At 29.3% G+C, this 21,222-nt stretch overlaps 1 protein-coding gene across 1 annotated transcript; it reads right to left on the bottom strand.

Moving 5' to 3' along the window:
* Positions 1-113: 113 nt before the first annotated feature.
* Positions 114-8,184, bottom strand: LOC111613869 (dipeptidyl peptidase 9-like). Its single transcript, XM_023355221.1, has 3 exons — positions 8,096-8,184; positions 6,313-6,413; positions 114-307 (listed from the first exon to the last, which is right to left on the bottom strand). The coding sequence occupies exons 1-3, from the start codon at positions 8,126-8,128 to the stop codon at positions 127-129; spliced, it is 315 nt and encodes a 104-aa protein (XP_023210989.1). The 5' UTR covers positions 8,129-8,184; the 3' UTR covers positions 114-126.
* Positions 8,185-21,222: the final 13,038 nt, after the last annotated feature.

Here is a 21,222-nt window from a genome sequence, read left to right as displayed (position 1 = left end):
TAATAAATATGAAATACTTAAAACACTCAATCAGCACTGACTTCAAGGGATTCCTTGAAGCCAATGCTGATAGAATTTTTTTTGTTCAAAGAATATTTTCTGAATTTTTAATGTTTAGAATTATAGTTATACAATTACATTAATCCAAACTTTTGATGTTTCTTCATAAATCACTTGCATGGCAGGATGACTAGTGATGTGATTAGTTGATACATCTACCATATGGTCTGGAGGTACAAAGTATGAAAGAGGTATTAAAATTAACTGAAGATGGCTTTGTTGTCGTTCCAAAACTTGAGTCCATACACTACAAAATAAATGAATAATTTGACTACTAAAAATTAAGTATATGATAAGGTTGCATGCAAAATTCGTTACTACTTAAGCAAAAAACATCTAATTGAACAACAAAATAAAGAAGCTAAACAAACTGCTGAATTATTAGGCTATAATGTGACTTTGTAATTAATTAAATATTAAATAATTTGTCTAGAGGTAGGCAATTAAGCTGCCATCTCTTGTTAGATTTAATACTTATAATAAATTTAATTTAATTTATAATTTTCTGGATTTTCTAACCTTATTATAGCCTGATAATTTGGCAGTTTGGCTATAACTATAAATCAGATTTTTGAGATGATGTAGATATAAAGAATATATAAGAGAAAAAAATACAAAACACTTGAGAATAGGCAAAAAAATTCACATATTATTTACAAACATGTTTTAAAGATATAATATCCACAAGTTGTACATTTTAAGTTTAATTAAACGACCACTACTAATTAAATAATAATCACAAGAGTAATTTGGAATGTGTTTTCAGTCTCAATTTACCTCTTTACATTATGTACAGTACAATTGCAATATTTCTATTTTCACTACAAAATTTCATTGACAGTTTCTACATTATCCAATTTCCAAAGAAAAAAAAATTCATCAGCATAATAATGACTAAAAATATTAAGCTGATAAATTTTGATTAAATTTCTAAACCCAAGCAATGTAAAAAAATTATTTATCAATTATCTACAATATTTATTAGTGAAAATAGTTGTAATTATGTATGAAAAACATATTATCTGTAAGATCTGCTTCTTTTTTATTTATTAATAATTTTTAAGAAAATTAATTAATATTAACAGTTTTATTTTCATAAATAGAGCATTAATTAAAAAACAGAAATATACATTAAAATACTTTTATTGGACTGCAATTCAAATTGCAGACCTATACATTCCCATTATCATATGTCTGTCCTGTCGTTAATCTGGAATCAGCGGAGAGACACTCAGATGAAACACATTGTACTGGTTAAGGTATCTTCGTTTAATCAAGTAATTAATGTACAAATGAGTCTTTACATAATGGTAGGACGAACGTCCGTACGTGTCGACAGATAGTAGTCTGAACAAAGAAACAAGTGAAGACAAAGGGTCATAAAACACTTTATTTGGTTATTGGGAAGGTCCCTTTAGTAGGTCAAATTGGTTTGCGTCGAGAGTACCGACATGTCCATCCTTCATTAATCAAGACCATATACAGAAAACTTAGGAGTTGGAGACTGCAATTAACTATATATGAACTTCTGATCTAGACATAAAGTCATATGATTTATTAAAATTAAAATATGATTAAGAATTTCAGCCCAGCATTGTGATGAGTAACAAATGAGGGCAAGGTGAAAAGTTCTTGGCCTAATAGTGAAAAAAATGAGTTTTTTTATTTTAAAAATGCATTTATTTCTCAATGTAGTCTCCCTTTAGTTCAATACACTTTGTCCAATGTATCTCCAATAACTGGATTCTGTCCCTGAAGTGCGATTCTGGAAGGTCTTCAAAATATCCATTTACTGCTGCTATCATCTCTTCACTTAACCCAAAATGTTTTCCAGCCAAAAATTTCTTAAGATTTGGGAATAGATGAAAGAGGGAGCCAAATCTGGAAAATAGGGAAGATGTTCCAAAAATTCATACTTCAAATCCCTCAATTTTCCCATTGCCAAAGCACCTTTATGAGCAGGTGCATTGTCCTGCTAAAAAACGATTTTTTTTCTTTTGCAAACCAGGCCTTTTCTCTCTAATTTTTTCATGTAGCTGGTCAAGAAGATGTGCGTAGTATTCCCCATTAATTGTTTGACCCTTTGACAGGTAGTCAATTAAAAGAATCCCTTTGGAATCCCAAAAAACACTAGCCATAACTTTTCTAGCCAATGTAATTGTCTTTGCTTTCTTCGGTACAGAGCCACCGGGTTCTAACCACTGCTTGGACTGTTGTTTTGACTCAGGTGTAAAGTGGTGAACCCATACTTCATCCATCGTAACAAATCTGCACAGAAAATTGGCTGGATCCTTCTTAATATGGCACAAACATTGCTGAGAAAGTTAATTCCTCATTTTGTTTGTGATCAGCATTTAACAAATGTGGCTCCCATCATGCACAAAGCTTTTTCATATTGAGTTCTTCATGTAAAATGTGCCATACCATTTCTTCTGAGGTGCCTACAGCCTTAGCTATCTCATACACGTTTAATCATCAATCATCTAGACCATATTGTGTATCTTCTCGATATTTTCTTTGGTAGTTGCTGTTTTTGGCCATCATTCACGTGGATCATCTTCAATCAATGTATGACCACGTTTAAACTCAGCTGCCCATTTTTTTATTGTTGATAATGAAGGTGCAGACTCCTTATACACTTTTACCAACTTTAGAAGAATTTCTGTTGCGACCATCCGAAACAAAGAATTTTATGATGGATCTATATTCAAGTTTATTCATTTTGTCAAAAACAAACAAAATGCTTACTTTAAATAGCCGTATAAAACAAACTATTTGTCTGATCAAATTCACATTTGGTATTTACTTTTGCAACAAGTTTGCCACCATAACAAAACAGTAATTTCAATTGTAGCAGTGCCATCTATGGGCTAGGCCGAGAACTTTTCACCTTGCCCTCGTAATATATAATTAATTGTTTTAATAAAATTTATTTAATAATAATAATAAAAATATTATTGAATTAAATTCAATAATATAATTAAAAGATTATACAAATCATAAATCTGGTAAAAATGTACACCGACTACCAAAAATTCTAGAATTTGTCAATTTTTCAAAACAATTTCAATTTCAAAAAAGGACATATTTCTTATCAAGTAAAATTTAAGAAAACCCAGTGTAACTTAAAATACAAGTGTTATCACTGTTATAATTGCAGATAACAATTGTATCATGTTAAATACCGATTAAATTTTGTGATAACACAATCACGACTGAATCACAAAAAAGTTTACTTAAAAATAAGTACCTAAATAATGATCAAATTATTTCTGGTTTAGATTAAAAGAAATTATATAAAAGAAGAGATTAATGAATTAATAATTCATTTCAACAAATGATCTTTATAAACAACACTTTTCATAAACTGAAACAAAAAAAAATCTATTTAATGTTTTCATAAAGGATTGAAAAATGGCTGAAATGATTCTAATAAAAATAAAAAAGCAATGTAACCAACCAACTCTCTAATTAAGGAGCATCTAGAATTAGCTATCATACCAATAATAGTTTATTCACTTCAACTTTGTTCTATTTGATAGATTCCCTAAAGATGAAGTTTCCACAATAGAGGGATTAAAGTAACACAAAATTAAAAATTGTTTTTTTTTTTGTTTCTCTATTTTTAACCTTGATAAATGTAAGATTTAAATATAAATATTTTGAAAAACTCTATTAGATTACATAATCATTACTTTGAATTTTAACAACTCAGTATTTCATTTGCAAATGTATTATATCTCATCAAAATTGAAATTTTGGTGTTTAGTTTTTTTTAATCACATAAATCATTGTATGAAATTAAAATATTTTAGCTATAATTATGTTTCCTAATATTTAATATTCTCATAAAATATATAATTATTTTTGTTAAAATAAATTATTAAAGGGAAGTGAAGATTTTAAATAAAACTTTAAACTATAAATTTACATTAACCACTATTATAATATGTAAGCTGTATTAAAAAGGAATTTCTGTCCTTAGGAGTCAACAAACCATACGTTTCTATATTCAATGGTTGACTCAATGGTGAGAGAACGATGTTTCTAAATGGACCATTGAATTCTCCATTCAGACTAGTGACGTCAGTGCTGTTTCACCATTGAGCTCAACGGTCTCAAGGACCTGAAAGACCATTGAGTATTCAACAAAGTAACATGGCAGCTTCCATGAAAAAGTAAATTTCACTTATAGAAACTATCCATTCGCTGCTGTGGATGCTGTAATAGCGGATAGATTAACGAACAATCTGTATATGATAAAACATGTGATTGCACGATTATGTTGGATAATTTGGTCAATACTGAAATATTAAGTTTTTTTTTAATTTGTCCAAAATTGATTATGACTGCTATTTGGCCCTCTAAGTCTTCCTAATGATATAAATATTCAAGAAATTAATTAAAATTATTAAAGAAAGACCCAGTATACAAGAAAATGATACAGATATGGGTTCATTTGAATAAAAGGATTTATTCGAATAATGGTTAAGCGAGTTACTTTAATTATTTAGCAAAACAGTCACAATCGCCACCTTCTTGTTACTTAAGTCAGCCATCTTGAAAAGCAACCTCTCAACAAAAATGTTTCTTTTTTCTGCAAAACATGACATCAGATTGTTCAACGGAGGGACTCAACGAAAAATTCACTGTTGAGTCAACCACTGAATATAGAAACGTACTGAAACTAAAGTTCTTGAATATAATATTTTAAAACCAATAATCCAGCAATAAAAATTGAACTTCAATGCTTAAATGAATGTTTTCTACCATTTTCAATGGTCATCTTCAGATTACATAATAGAAGATTGAACATAGAATGTAAGATATAAATTTAAAATCAGTAATAGCAACAAACACTCCTGGGGAGGTGGATCCTATATATCCTATATTTATGAAAACAGGATAAATTCAGAGTAAATAATCCAAGCTGGATTTCCTTCTAAGCTGTCATTCATTCCAAATTTAGCCTGCTCCCATATATAGAATCCATCTCCCTACAAAGTGTTCATCACTACTACCACTTTAAAATTTATATCTTATGTTCTATGTTTGATCTTCTATTATGTAACCTGACAATGCCATTGAAAGTGGCTGAAAAATTTAAGTATTAAAGTTCACTTTTTGTTGCTGGATTATTGGTTTTAGTTATATTTGCATCAAGCTTACTTTGGTGTTTTTTAAAGTTCCTGAAAGTGGAGAAAGGCAATTTTTCAGAAAAGATGTTTATTCAACAGACTGGTTTCTTTGAAATATATATATATATCAGTATATATTTTATATTGTAGATGGAACTGCTATAAGTAAAGAATTAATTACAGGAAATCCTCATTAGTTTAAAATTCAGGGGAGAAAATATTTGCAACTTCGAATTATCCAAGATTTACATATTTCTGTATAATATGCCAAATGCCATGTAACTAATGTAATTTATTAAGCAAAAGGAATAAGGCTATGTATACAGAATGCTATTTTCATTAATTAATAATTAATAATAATAATATAAATAAACTGCAGGTAAACAGCAAGTATCTAGTGAGAACTCACATGTTGCCAGATAGGTTTTTATAAAAAGTAAACCAGAATTTTTCAAAATCTAGCTCAAATTATTTTTTAAGTGGCTCAGAAAGTAGTAGCCTAGAACCCTACAAATATCTCAATCTGCTACTGGTAGCCCTATCTTGCAATCCTAAAAACAAGCTGTATTTTATGATAAGACAAAGAAGGGTATTCCATGAGTAAGATAACAGCAGGAAATGTTACAATAAAAGCAGAGTCATATTGGCCAGATTACAGTCGTTTTTGGTCTATTGTTCTCTTAAAATATGGAGTCATTTCAATCTAAATAAATGAGTTAACTTATGCATATCAGATTTTCACTTGGAATTTTGAAGTAGCTGTATTTTGAACTAACTGAATTCCTTAACAAGTAAATCTTTATCCCCAGCCAGGACAAACATACAGTTACAAACTAATGGGATTTCAAACTATCTGAGTTTAAATTAAAGAGGATTTCCTGTAACAGATAGTATTAATTAGTTCTTTATTTACAGCATAATAGAAATAATTAATAAAAGCAGATAAACAAATAATTATAATTATTTGTTTATCTACTTAAATAATTAAATACACTTGTGCATTAATATTTTGCATAAAGTATCAATTTATAAATATTAATCAAATTCAACTTAGTGCTTAAATTTTATATTAATAAAAAAAAATTATATATATATATTCAAAATTATATCATACTATTTTCCATCTTGTGTCCATCCAGCTCTAACAATGTATTCTATACTTGGATTAAGATAATATAATGACTGAACTAATTGTAGATAAACTATATTTTCTATCTGTAAATAAATAAAAAAATATATTTTAAAAAATGCATATTTAATTCATATGGACATGTTACAAAACTTTGTAGTATTTCACACACAAAATCTAAAAGCAATGAAAAACATATATAACTATCATTTCACGCTGTCTACAATTATTCTACTAAAAGGATTCTTCTTTGAATGTGTATTCAGTAACAAACTATTCAGATATTAATTAATATTTGATATAAAGTGTGTGATTTAAACAGAATAAATTATTATAATACATGTATCAGGCCAAATCACCCATTTATCTATCCAAAATAAACAAATTATAATTTGTGGGTGCTTGACAAATAGTTTTTTATATCACAAAAATTCTGTGGACAATCTTAAATTTTGACTATAAATGAATGTTCAAATATTTAGTTCTTATTAAATTTTATTTACCTCTACAAAAATAAAGGTATGAGGAATTAAAGGTAAAAAATATATCATATGAAGAGATTAACAAATATCAAATGTACTTATAGTTTCATATAAGTTGCAGAGGGAACACGGAGGTATTAAAATGGGATTTCAATTATTTAACCTGAACTACAATTGAATTTGAATTTAGTTTCAAATTGTTCTAATGAAACAGAAAAATGAATTTAAGAAAAGAATTTCTACCTTTTACCATTACACAAAATTTGAAATACCTAGTTTTTGATAGAAGAAGCTTTCAAAATTTGAAAAGCTTCCTTTAAGCATCAAACTATAAGCAAAAGTTTTTTCTATAACCTTTTAAGAACACAAATACAGTAGAGCATCGTTTATCCGAAATAATTCCAGTTGGCAAATTTAAATTTTTGCTAGAGCTGTGGCGCTACAATCTTGGGCTACTTTAATATTTTTTTTGTTGGAGTGTGTTTTAGCTGGCAGCACTGGCACTGTTGTATGGTGTTTTTATGAGGACTGTGTGTGGTGCTGAATCGAACATTTTTGATACTAGATCAACTTCTAAAGTATATTTTTTTTTTTGGTTTTTATATTTTTCAATGTATTTATTTTGTTTGTACAAAATAATTTTTAATGATACAATAGTCACGATTATTATTTTAAAAAGTTTACATTAGGCTTAACATCGACGAAAATTCAACGCGAAGTGACACGCAATGGAGAAAAATTTCAACATGGGATAGGTTAATACATTTTTTCGTACATAATTGGTTATCCAAACAACCCCATTCCCCAATTGATTCGGATAAACGATGCTCTACTGTAAATAAATAAAACTGTTTCTTATGTGTTAAAGCTTCTTAACTCTTTAATCTAATTTCTATGTGAGTGAGTTTGTTCTTATTCAAACTATTACCTTTTGTTTGCTTTCATTTTGATTGTCATTTTTATAGCTTTTTATTTTCCAATTCAAGACCTAACACAGTTTGATTAGTACTCATAAAATTTTGATTTATTATTAGTTCCACAAATGCATTGCTTTTAGCAAATTATTAATACTAACAAATATTATTAAAAAACAGGAAACATCATTTACTTATTATTTTTTTCAAAAACTATCATTTACACTGAAAATTTCTAGACCAATTTTTTGTTAAAATTGTAAAATAAATTAACTTATATTTAAGGATTGAGAGAGAAAACTTAATATGGAATTGGCTACATTGATATTTAAATAATATTTTAAATTACACATTTAGAAATGGAATTCTTACTTGACCAGATGCAGATAAGCTAAATTGAACCATTTTCAATGATGATTGAGCATTGGAAGTTCCTATGAAATGAAAAATAGCAATTACGTGATAAAATCATTGCAAAATGTTTAATTAGTATATTAGGTCCTTGATTAAATGGACTACAATAAAAAAAAAAAACAAAAATTTCTGTCCTAAAGAAACAATTTGAAAAGTTTTTATTCATTAATAGAACATAGAGGATGGGCAAATAAGTATAAATTACTCAATATACTTTAAGTTATTATTTCATTCATACTTATACATTATATTAATACTTTAATATATATATCTTGTACATTGTAAATTTGTTATTAATGAATGAAACTAACTTCTACATATAATTGGATTGATATCTGTAACCACATACACAAATCAAAATCTTTATAAACCTATTTTATAATTTAATGTAAATTTGACGATTGTTTTTGATCTGATACAAGTTCTACTTCAAGTCAACAATGTTTTTAATTGGAATGAACAGAACAAATTTTAAATTTTTAGTAAAATAAAGTTACAAAATTAAAATATATAACAATATCAGAAATATTAATAATCATGTATACAGTAAATATACCATAAAAATAATATTAACTGATGTATGTTAATATTGTCCAGTTTTACATAGAACACTGCCATGCACATTAGATGCTTTTTCCATATTTAAAGCTAATGCAGCTGCCCATCAGGTCAGCTTTATGGATTTCTAAAGCTTCTAGAGCCATAGTGTGGTCATTTTGCATGTCCATCTCCGTAGCATAAATGGACAAGGTGATAGTATTTTTTTGTTCATTATATTATAACATTGTTCTTTGTTCTATAAGCGCAATGTAGCGTAATAACGATCACTTGGCACTATTCACTTCTTTATTCACTTTTCGATGAAAAGTGAAAAAAAGAAGTGAATAGTGCCAAGTGATCGTTATTACGCTACATTGCACTTATAGAACAAATATAAAAAATACGACATGGTTTCAAAACATGGTAAAACATTGTTCTTGTAACCTTTTGCATATGGAGTGCTTGATAGAGTCAATGTACACCAGCACCAATGTATCTTTGTATAGCCCTGGAGCACTACATTAGTCAGCCTTATCTTTTCTATTGTGCAGAAACTTATACAGTGTGAGAGCTTCACTTGTAGGCTAACTTATACAAGGAAATAGCTGACAATATGAGTACAAGTTAATCTACAGGTGAATTCCCAAACTAGATAAGTTGCTAAACAATGGAAAAAACAAGGCTGATGAATGTAGGCACCAGGGGTATACTTCATATACCACTGGTGTATGTTGGATGTTGGGTCTACCAAGTGTGCCATATACAAAAGATTACAACAACAACATTACAATATAATGAACAAAAAAAAAAAAAAACTACCACTCTATCCATTTATGTCACAGAGACCAGCATGCAAGCGTAACTCCAAAATGCCATGCTAATCAAATCCTGGCAAACCAACCACACTACAGTTCTAGAAGCTTTAGAAATCTACAAAGTTGAACGAATGGGCAGTTGCATTAGCTTTAAAGATGGAAAAAGCATCTCATATGCTTGGCAATGTTCTATTTAAAACTGGACAATATTAACATACATTCATTAATATTATTTTTGTNTATTATTTGTAAATTTTCATCCAAATGACAAATTAAGTTTCTGAAGGCAAAGTCTGTCCAAAAAAGAACCACTATTTATTTATCTCATATTCCAGACTACACACTTTCTTGGCAACAGACCTTTCTTTTTAGGCTACTGGTCGCCAGAAATTAAAAAATTCGGACGAAAATTTACAAATGAAATTTTTACAATGTATCATCACCAGGGGGCAGCTTTTTAAATCTACATTTTCCAGTGCTCATTTCCAGTAGATGAAAGCCCTAACATCCAAACAAGGTATGGATGGAAGCAAGAAGTTTGTATATCACGAGTTCCATTTTTAGAAATTCTTGCAATTTCAATTGGATATATTTTTTGTGTTTTTAAAACGACTTTTTTTAACTTCTGGCAACCAATAGCCTAAAAAGAAAGATCTATCTCCAAGAAAGTGTGTAGTCTGGAACACGAGATAAATAAATGGTGGTTCCCTTTTGGAAAGACTTTACATTCAGAAACAATATATTACTTTCAGTTCTCTGGAAGGTAAATAGCTTTTTAGATTAATATATGTTCTGGGTATAAGTATCCAACTTCACTGGGCAAATATAAACATTAGGCTGGCTTTATTTTTGCTGTTCATTCTTCTAAGTATGGATCTATAGGTTTCAGAACATTAAGTATCTTTGTACAGTTTTATTCTAATAAAGCAGTGTTTTATAATCATTTGTACTGAAGAAAGTGAAATAAATTAAACTCTACAATAATAAACAATGAGCAGCAACAAAATAAATTTTGAACAAGAGCCAGCAAATTTTCAATTATTTGTAATAAAAGAAATAAAGAAATACTACTACTATTATAAAATTTGCAATGTTTATTCCTTACTAAAAAATTTTAGGTGATTAACCTACAATATTAGCTGAATAACCTGAAATATGACTGCTACAGCAAATTTCCTAAACAAACCATCACGTAATGATAACAAAGCAATAAGTCTGGTTATTTTTAAAATTAGTAATGATAAATAAAATAAAAAACATTTTTAACTTGTCGGAAGAAAAATTGAGCTGAGTTTATCAGCTAAAACCAGAAAGAGAGAGAACAATGAGCTCAACTGTTTTATTTTTACATCAATTTTTTTTGTGTGTATAATGTTTTATAAATATAACACTTTATGAATTATACATTAATATACTATTTTTACAGTTATTCATTTTAAAGTTTAATCTGAAATTATTTATAAACCAATAATTCTATAATAAAAGAATAATATAAATTTTAAGTATTAAAAATTCAAGTAATTGAAATGATCACTTACCCACCACCTGAGAAATCTTATTCGAAGTAGGCCTAAACTGGAAAAACCTATAAGTATAATTAAACTTTCAATTATTATATACCAAAATAAGTTCATTTTCCACTTAGAATAATATAAATCACATAATATTTAAGGAATGTGAAAAATTAATCAAATGCAAGTATTTTTCTTTAGAAAGACTTTATATGCAAGAATTTTTGGAATCTAATCACCTGAAGTGGTTTGTTTTACTGAAATTCCAATTTAACTAATTAACAGATCAATCTAATTTGTTTTACAAAGATTGCTGAACTTTCTTATCTACATTAAATAACTTTTCAATAGATAGAATCATAGTCATCGTCAACGACTGATTAAAGTTTAAAAGAATGTTAGATAGAAAGATAAATCTTAAATATAAGTACAAAAGTATTTTTTTTTTTACTTAAACAAATGATATTTTAATTATAATAATGTGTTCTAACAACTGCTCTTACTGCTAGAAACTGGAAAAACGATTAATGACTAAAATTATCAAATAATTATTAAGAAAGATGTGCTAAATTCCAATCAATTAAAATATTAAATTTAGAGCTGATTTTTGTGATGANAAGACTTTATTAAACATTTTTTTTCTAAATTATTGTTTTCTTTAGTCTCCGGCCCCAATTAAAAATTATTTGTATGTATTTATATGCGAAATTATACCCCGACTTACGCGGTTACCGCTCGGTCCCACCTATCGCGTAAGTTCGGGGTATTACCGTACTCAATTATGTTACACTATATAAGCTTTATTAATTTTTTGATGCTAGAACACTATAACAAAACTCTGTTATCTTATGTATACATGTAGATAATTTATATAAATAAACAGGTATTTTTCCTTTATAATTAAGTTGTATAAGTCGTAGTGCACACTTCATTCAACCGCATTGTCTTTCAGGCTGTCTCCATCCTGGATCCCTAGTGTTTTCATATGCAACTGCTAACACAAAAATCGGAACAGTAGCCAACAAGGTTTCTGTATCTGCCTTAAGGGATACAGTGGTGTCAGTCTTGATATAGGCATCACCAATCTGGTGCTGACCCTCTGGTCACATTTGTGTGCAGTTTCCATTGCAGGAAAACATGTTCAAGTTCTAAACTGTCTTTTTGAATGAGTGTAACATGACACAACAGCAATTTAAAATAAACTTATTATTACAAAAGTACCATTCCTTACATTCTTTGCTATTTCTTCGTTGCTGCATAACAAATCATAGTTTTATTAATAATTCATTTTAAATGGGAGCATTGCATTGCTTGCAACAATATGACAGAGTGAGCAGTGCATTGTTGCAATTACACTGCAAAAGTGAAAAAATTAATTTTGATAATGAAAACTTAAAATTGTAAAAATTTTATTCATTTCATAAGTGTTATTGAGGCATAGTGAAAAATGCATTTATTTGATAAATGCATTTTTCATTATGCCTCAATAACACTTAAATTTCATGATTAAATGATAAAATTGCCATATCTTTATAAGTTATATATGTAGTAATTTATGCAGCTGACACTGTATGAATACTTGTCAAGTTTTAGATGATCCATGCATTACTTCTTTGATCATTTCATTTCTCAAACAGAAAGCATTCCAGGTTAAACAATTGGCAAAAATTTTGATTTGTTCTGTAATATTTCAAGCAATATTAATTTTTGAATTAAGATAATTGATTTTTGATAAGTGCATGACTATATCCCATAAAGAAAGAAAATTAAAATAATCAGTTCTGACAAAAGTGGTTGTTACTTGTTAAAGAATATAATTTTCCAAATAAACTAAAACAAAAACATTGTCATTTGACCCAATTTCAAGTGGGATGGAAGCTTTCATTTATAGGATAATAAAACACTGCAGTTTGTTTACATTTGGAGTAGGGGGTCAATGTCAGTACTGCCATAAATCTCTCTTTAAACTAATAAACTTTTCCTATCTTGACCTTGAAAGTAACCTATCCTTCTTCACTTGCAAACAAACCTAATGTCAATCTGCGAAGTCCTATATAATTTACAGTGAAGTAAAAATTGATGTGTTTATTTTTCCTCAAATTACAAAAAATAAACACATCAAATTTCACTTCATTGTAAAACTAAACATAAAATATGCATTTACATCAATCCAAATATATATTTTATATCATTAGAAAGAAGACAAAATATGGAATTAAAGATATATAATTGTAGTTTCTGATGTGAGTGCTCACAAAAGATCTGAGATGTCTCAAGAGTATTTGAAGGAAGCACAAGGGTTAACATAGGGAATGAATGAAAAGTAACTAGACATTGAGAAATCACTATAATTTCTAAAATTATTTGACAAATACCTTATTAAATGGAAATATGGATGAATATCTTATTATTCAATGCACACACTAGTGCCATCCACCAACTTCCCGAAACAACTGAGATTTGTGATGCAGATGGGCAGCCACTTCTCTGTGGATCCACAACTAAATGTGTGGTCATTAGCTTCAAATGACTTTTTCAGTTCAGGGAAGAGGTGGAAGTCACTCGGCACTAAATCAGAGCTATACGTTGGGTGTATAAAATGTTCCAAGCTGGGTGGCAGTCTGAAAGATGGAAGTCATCACCACCTTTAATATGTGAAGACTTCCTTCCACCTCTTCCCTGAACTGAAAATATGGCTAGGAGGGCAGAGGTTTGAGACTAATGATAATCTTCAAAACAACATTAAGGCCCATCTCAAGTCCCTGGCAGCAACATTCTGTGAAGAGGGGATTTCAAAGCTCATCCACAGATATGACAAATGCCTCAATCTTCATGGTGATTACGTTGAAAAGTAACCATGTTTGTACCTAACTTTTGGTAATAAATTCGTTTTGTTATTTACATTTGTCTTTGTTTTATAGACCATCAGAGGTTTAAAAAAAACTGCCCTTATAGATTGTACATACTAATAAGGAGTAAACTGCTCATTAAGACCAATCCCATTTGAAATATTACATGTGACCCTTCTCTATCTCATCATCTCGTTGACCTTTAACTACTAAACTTTAACAGCATAAATGTCCATAATACACAAACCTCCCTGCAAAATTTCAGATATCTTTGACAAAACACGAGAGTTATTAAGCGTCAAAGAGTGTGAACAAAATAGTGCACTCCTTTGCAAACATCCATATATACAGTACAGAAAAAAACCCCACTTTTTTTTTCATTTCTCAACATTTCAAGGTGTTAAGTCCAAAAATATAAATCTTGGGGATCATTTTTTGATTGATCACTATACTTTCCCTCTGTTATATACAACAATTGAGAAAGTAAAAATTTATGATAACAATTGTTTGTATTTACACTTGACTACACATTTGTGAGGGTTAGGATTTTAGGACCCATGAAATTGGAAAAAGCCACAAATATCTCTGTTCCCAAAACAACTTTTCATACTTTTAATCATATTTCATATAGAAACAAGTAAAACAATACAATATATTGCAACAGTATGTTTAATACAATTTACAATTATAGTAGTAATAACATAAGCTAAATACATACACACAGAGAGAGAGGGTGCAATACAGTACATGTACAGTAGGGTTGCCAATTTTCTTGTACAAAAGAAAGGACATTGCATGGATAGTGTATAATGCAGGACATTTAAAACAAAGTAATTTTCTATAAATACTTGTTAACTACTGTAACTAAAATTATATAAAACATTATAGATAAAAATAGTATTTTATACTCAATGTTAGAATTATTACCATTTCACAACGCCGTTCTAATAAAGTCCCTAAATTTTATTTCCTTATCCTACTGTATCTTGGTTAAAACTGATTCAACATTGCAGCATTCAGTACTAGTCTACTTTAACTAATTTACTTATAACTCAAAATTTTAAGTAATTTTGAAAATACATGGTGCAATTACCATATTTACTCAGATATAAGACGAGGTTTTTATTTATCACAGCTTCAAATTCTTAGGTCGTCTTATATGCATGAGCAAAAGATTCTTTACATTTTTGCAAATAATTTTAGTGAACCATGTATTTGCATTTTTTACTGAATGATTACCCTCTGGTATTTAAAAACATAAGTATTTTATCTGGATCGTTTGAATTGTTCTTATGTATTGTCGGAAGTAAAGATGAATAGCAATAGGAGCAGCAAACCTTATAAATTGAATTCCAGATTAAAATTCCAAAATCACATGGGAGTCCAATATAAGATTTAATCCATTCCCATGTGAAAACAGATGATTATTTGAAAATCAGAATTTGGAGAAACTCATAAGTGTAATCGACAGAGAACAGATTCAACTGTTAAAAATTAGCGAAAAAAGGTTCCCAATGTCCAGCTTTACATGAACAAATTTTGTTGTTGATTTTACAAGATTTTTCATTAAAGTTTAAAATGCCAGTAATTTTTGCAGGACAATGTGCGTATTTACGTTCATTTGATATTTTATTTGTGATTATACAAAATAAAATTAGAATTGTATTACTAAATCTAATTTTCTTTATTGTGATCTTTAAAGTCACATCTCGTCCTATATGCAAGGTTGTCTTATATCTGAGTCAATACGGTACGTACATTTCTTTATTGTGAGGCACAGCAAACTATGTGAGCATGCCCTCTCAAGACAAATTTGAACAAGCCCTCATCAATTGACTGTGAAGCAGCAGGTGCTGAATAATTCATGTTTTTCACAAACTTGTTTCCGAGTGTGCCCAAAAGCACAGAGTTTTCAGTTCAAGAGCAGCATGCTGTTATCAAATTTTTGTTTACTTCATGGTGAAAAAGTAGCTGATATTCACAAGCAGTTAATGGATGTCTGTGGGGAGTCTGCTATTGCTGACTGCACAATTTGCAAGTGAGTTTGAAAATTTGCAGGTGGAAGAAACGCCACAAAGATAAGCCACACTCTTAACACCCTGCCATTGAAACTTCTGAAAACTGACAATTACTGCAGTATACAAAAGATATGCTGGGCAAACATTTGATACCTGCATCATAAATGGAGTCTCAATTTTGGCAGCACAAATTTTGTCTTTAACTGGGACAATGCTCTGCATATAGAGTTCAAGTCGCCTGAGATTTTCTGATATAAAAGGCCATCAAAATCTTTCTGCATCCTACATACTCACCAGATCTGGTTTTGAGTGACTTCTGGCTGTTTGCAAACCTGAAAGATTCATTCCATGGTATGCATTATTCATCAAGATCTGCTCTTGGTAGTGCAGTTTTCCAGTGGTTATGGACTCCAGATATGTTCACACAGTGATTTGACAAGTGGTTAAAAAGGTGCCAAGTGTATCTTGACAAAAACAGGGCTTCCCATTAAAGAGTGACATCAAAAGCTTTCTTCAGAACTGACTGGTTCAGAATTTATGTAATTCTGGTATTCACATTGTAAAAAATCTGTTTTTTTATATATTAAATTATATTAATATAATATATATTAATAGTCAGAAATATGATTTCATCATTCTTTCCATCTTGCTCAACATCCTCTCAAATTATCAACATTTTGATGTTCATTTAGCTATAATTGCATGGATTAGTAAATAATTTTCACATTCTTAATTTAGGATAAGTTGGACAGCTTTCTTTCTGTAATTTTTCACTTGTGCAGGAATCCCAGGGTTCCATTCTTAATTTACTTTTTGTGGTTTACGTAGATTTTATCATCCTGAATTTTAATTCAAGCAGTATTACATAGGATAACATTAAGACCATTAACACAAATTCATCTCTTCTAGTATCCAATCTTAACAACTTTCTAATGGAATCATTTAATTTAAAAACCAATCTTGCTATGTATCTTTCATTAATCCATAATCTTAATCTTTCATCATTTTCTATTAATATTCCATTAACTATGTGCACTCTGTTAGCAATCTTGGAATTATCTCTAATGAGAAACTTACTTTCCATTGTCACATTGGTATCACCATTGTCTCATTTCCTCTCAGTCAGTCTTTCAAGCCTTATTTTTTGCTGCTTTTCAATCCATTGTTGATTACTGCTTGATCCACTGTGGCAACAACTCTTCTTCACAGAGTTAAGTCTATTTTTTCTCAACAAATTGTGTCATCTACCCTATACCAATTCTTTTGAAGTTATCAGATCAAGACACAGATTTCCTGATGATTTTTTCCATCATATTTCTCATTTTAACAATATTTTGTTTGAAGTATTTTAGTGGATTTTCATCCTATTTAAAGTTTTTTTATATGTGTCAATGAGAATTACTAGGAATAATTCATCCATTGCATTTTCTTACTTTTATTTTAGTTCTTCTATGCATTCATTTTTCTCCTGTCCTATTAATACCATGTCATAACTAAAGAATTATATTCTCTGAATTAAAATGAAGCTAAGATTATGTAAGAAAAAGATGATATGTTAATTCAAAATTATCAGGCTATTATATGGCTCAGTTAATGATTATAAACTAATTAATTTGTATAGAAGTACATGGTTATGCCACCATCTTGTGTTAATTTGGCAGATCATTTTGTTTAAATTAGCTATTAAAAAAAAAAAAGCTAAGTTTAGAGATGTTCATATATATTATGCTAATTTTTTAATTTTTTTCTAGGTAAAGTATCCAACTTCACTGGGCAAATATAAACATTAGGCTGGTTTAATTTAATTTTACCTAATTTTTGTATTTGTACTCTATATTGTAGTTTTGAGTTGTATTTTGTATTTTAATTTGTATTTTTTTCTATGTGAAATAGACATCCTCAGGTATACAATATTGAACAAACAGCTAACAAAAGCTTTAAAAAAAATTCTATTTTTGTTAGCTGTTTCTTCAATATCATATATACCTGAGGATGTCTATTTATAATAGATGAAAAAGTTTGTAAATTTTTCCTTTTTTCTTGTTATGTGCTGGTGTTGGTTTTATGAATGATATATTTATACAAACCCAGTTTTTGACATATATTTTTTTCTTATGAAATTAACACTTATATGATTTTATTACTGCACTTTTGTTAAATGAAAGCAATCAACTCTTTCTTCATTACTTATTTATATTAAAACTAGCAAATAAGCCTGGCATTGCTCGGGCAAAAAGTAATGATAACGAAGATTAAGGTTATTACATTATAGCCAATTTTACCCATTTTCACAGAATGGAAGAATTAGTCCCCCTGTTTCCAAACTAATTAGAGAACTTTAGATGGGTCTAAAAATATATTCGATTTCCCACTAAAATGCAAAAAAAAAAAAAAAAAAAAAAAAAATGCATCTGCACCTGTTAATCTTGCATGCCACTTTCATTCTTAACACTTCCCCCCACAGGGGAAAGTGTTAACAACCTCTCCCCACAGAGGAAATTTCTTAGTGTACGCAAGTAAAATAGTAGTTAGTAAAAAAGTAGTTAAAAATGCAAAAAACTGCTTCTAAAATAGTACAGTAGAAGCAGAGTTCTTCAGGGTAAGCCTTAATCTTCTCCCTTCCCCCATGGGAGGGAGGAATTTCGAAAAATCCCTTCTTAGTGTGCATTCTCGTGACATACCCTAACTGTGTACCAAATTTCAACTTTCAACTCCTAACCATTTGGGCTCTGCGATTATTATTATGTTGGGTTTAGTGGGTTTTACTCCTTTCACACCGGTGGCTGTGTACTATGCCGGACCAGAGTCAAGGCATAGCAACAAAACTAAAATTAAATGTGTGTGCCAGTGTCAGTGTCAGTATTAAGGAATTTCCTAACAATATGGCATGTATTCAATATAGTGGCCTTCTGTAGTGTGATGTATGTATTTCTACTCAATTGTAATGTTCCCAGGCTTTTGTGTAGCGTGTGTGGTATCACACCTGTACAGGAGAGAACAACAGGTACAATAAGCACCCTATCCATCCTCCACAGATGCCTTATTTCCTGGGCGAGTTCTGTGTACTTGCTAATTTTTTCAGTGCATGTGTTTTGTACATTGTGAGTGTTTGGAATGGCTATGTCTATAATGTATGTGATTTTATTGTGTTTGTCAATGAGTGTGATGTCTGGTCTGTTGTGGTAAATTGTTTTATCTGTGATTATGGCTCTGTCGTAATACATTTTGTGCGTGTTATTTTCCAATACTGTCTGTGGAATATACTTGTAGTATGGTTCGTGGATGTCTGCCAATTTGTGTTTCTTTGCAAGCTCTTGGTGTATTATATTTGCTACTTGATTGTGTCTATGTAAGTAATCTATCTGTGCCAAGAGCTTGCAACCAGAAGTGATGTGTTGTATAGTTTCTGGCGTGATGTGACATTTTCTGCATGTGTCACTTGTGAGTGTTTATTATTATTATTATTATTATCAACCTATCTCGATTATATATATAGATAAGTAAATAAATATAATGTTTTATTATAAGTCAAATCTTCAAGGAAACATCAAAAAATAAAACATCTTAATATCTTTACTGGCCAAGTAAAATCAAGTATCTGCAGCCCAACCAAATAATTATAAACAATATATTATTTGTAAATTTTCATCCAAATGACAAATTAAGTTTCTGAAGGCAAAGTCTGTCCAAAAAAGAACCACTATTTATTTATCTCATATTCCAGACTACACACTTTCTTGGCAACAGACCTTTCTTTTTAGGCTACTGGTCGCCAGAAATTAAAAAATTCGGACGAAAATTTACAAATGAAATTTTTACAATGTATCATCACCAGGGGGCAGCTTTTTAAATCTACATTTTCCAGTGCTCATTTCCAGTAGATGAAAGCCCTAACATCCAAACAAGGTATGGATGGAAGCAAGAAGTTTGTATATCACGAGTTCCATTTTTAGAAATTCTTGCAATTTCAATTGGATATATTTTTTGTGTTTTTAAAACGACTTTTTTTAACTTCTGGCAACCAATAGCCTAAAAAGAAAGATCTATCTCCAAGAAAGTGTGTAGTCTGGAACACAAGATAAATAAATGGTGGTTCCCTTTTGGAAAGACTTTGCATTCAGAAACAATATATTACTTTCAGTTCTCTGGAAGGTAAATAGCTTTTTAGATTAATATATGTTCTGGGTATAAGTATCCAACTTCACTGGGCAAATATAAACATTAGGCTGGCTTTATTTTTGCTGTTCATTCTTCTAAGTATGGATCTATAGGTTTCAGAACATTAAGTATCTTTGTACAGTTTTATTCTAATAAAGCAGTGTTTTATAATCATTTGTACTGAAGAAAGTGAAATAAATTAAACTCTACAATAATAAACAATGAGCAGCAACAAAATAAATTTTGAACAAGAGCCAGCAAATTTTCAATTATTTGTAATAAAAGAAATAAAGAAATACTACTACTATTATAAAATTTGCAATGTTTATTCCTTACTAAAAAATTTTAGGTGATTAACCTACAATATTAGCTGAATAACCTGAAATATGACTGCTACAGCAAATTTCCTAAACAAACCATCACGTAATGATAACAAAGCAATAAGTCTGGTTATTTTTAAAATTAGTAATGATAAATAAAATAAAAAACATTTTTAACTTGTCGGAAGAAAAATTGAGCTGAGTTTATCAGCTAAAACCAGAAAGAGAGAGAACAATGAGCTCAACTGTTTTATTTTTACATCAATTTTTTTTGTGTGTATAATGTTTTATAAATATAACACTTTATGAATTATACATTAATATACTATTTTTACAGTTATTCATTTTAAAGTTTAATCTGAAATTATTTATAAACCAATAATTCTATAATAAAAGAATAATATAAATTTTAAGTATTAAAAATTCAAGTAATTGAAATGATCACTTACCCACCACCTGAGAAATCTTATTCGAAGTAGGCCTAAACTGGAAAAACCTATAAGTATAATTAAACTTTCAATTATTATATACCAAAATAAGTTCATTTTCCACTTAGAATAATATAAATCACATAATATTTAAGGAATGTGAAAAATTAATCAAATGCAAGTATTTTTCTTTAGAAAGACTTTATATGCAAGAATTTTTGGAATCTAATCACCTGAAGTGGTTTGTTTTACTGAAATTCCAATTTAACTAATTAACAGATCAATCTAATTTGTTTTACAAAGATTGCTGAACTTTCTTATCTACATTAAATAACTTTTCAATAGATAGAATCATAGTCATCGTCAACGACTGATTAAAGTTTAAAAGAATGTTAGATAGAAAGATAAATCTTAAATATAAGTACAAAAGTATTTTTTTTTTTACT

This window comes from Centruroides sculpturatus, unplaced genomic scaffold (genome assembly GCF_000671375.1).
Source record: "Centruroides sculpturatus isolate CEXI.00-Female unplaced genomic scaffold, Cexi_2.0 scaffold1823, whole genome shotgun sequence".
NCBI classification, from domain to species: domain Eukaryota; kingdom Metazoa; phylum Arthropoda; class Arachnida; order Scorpiones; family Buthidae; genus Centruroides; species Centruroides sculpturatus.
The sequence above is the reverse complement of the archived record's forward strand: the minus strand, read 5'-3'. Positions and strand labels throughout refer to the sequence as shown.

Coding starts and splice junctions, on each gene's coding strand:
- LOC111613869 (XM_023355221.1), bottom strand. CDS start 8,128: ATGGTTCAATTTAGCTTATCTGCATCTGGTCAA. Junction 6,414..8,095: donor GCTTATCTGCATCTGGTCAA/GTAAGAATTCCA, acceptor ATTTATTTACAG/ATAGAAAATATAGTTTATCT. Junction 308..6,312: donor TGGACACAAGATGGAAAATA/GTATGATATAAT, acceptor TTTATTTTGTAG/TGTATGGACTCAAGTTTTGG.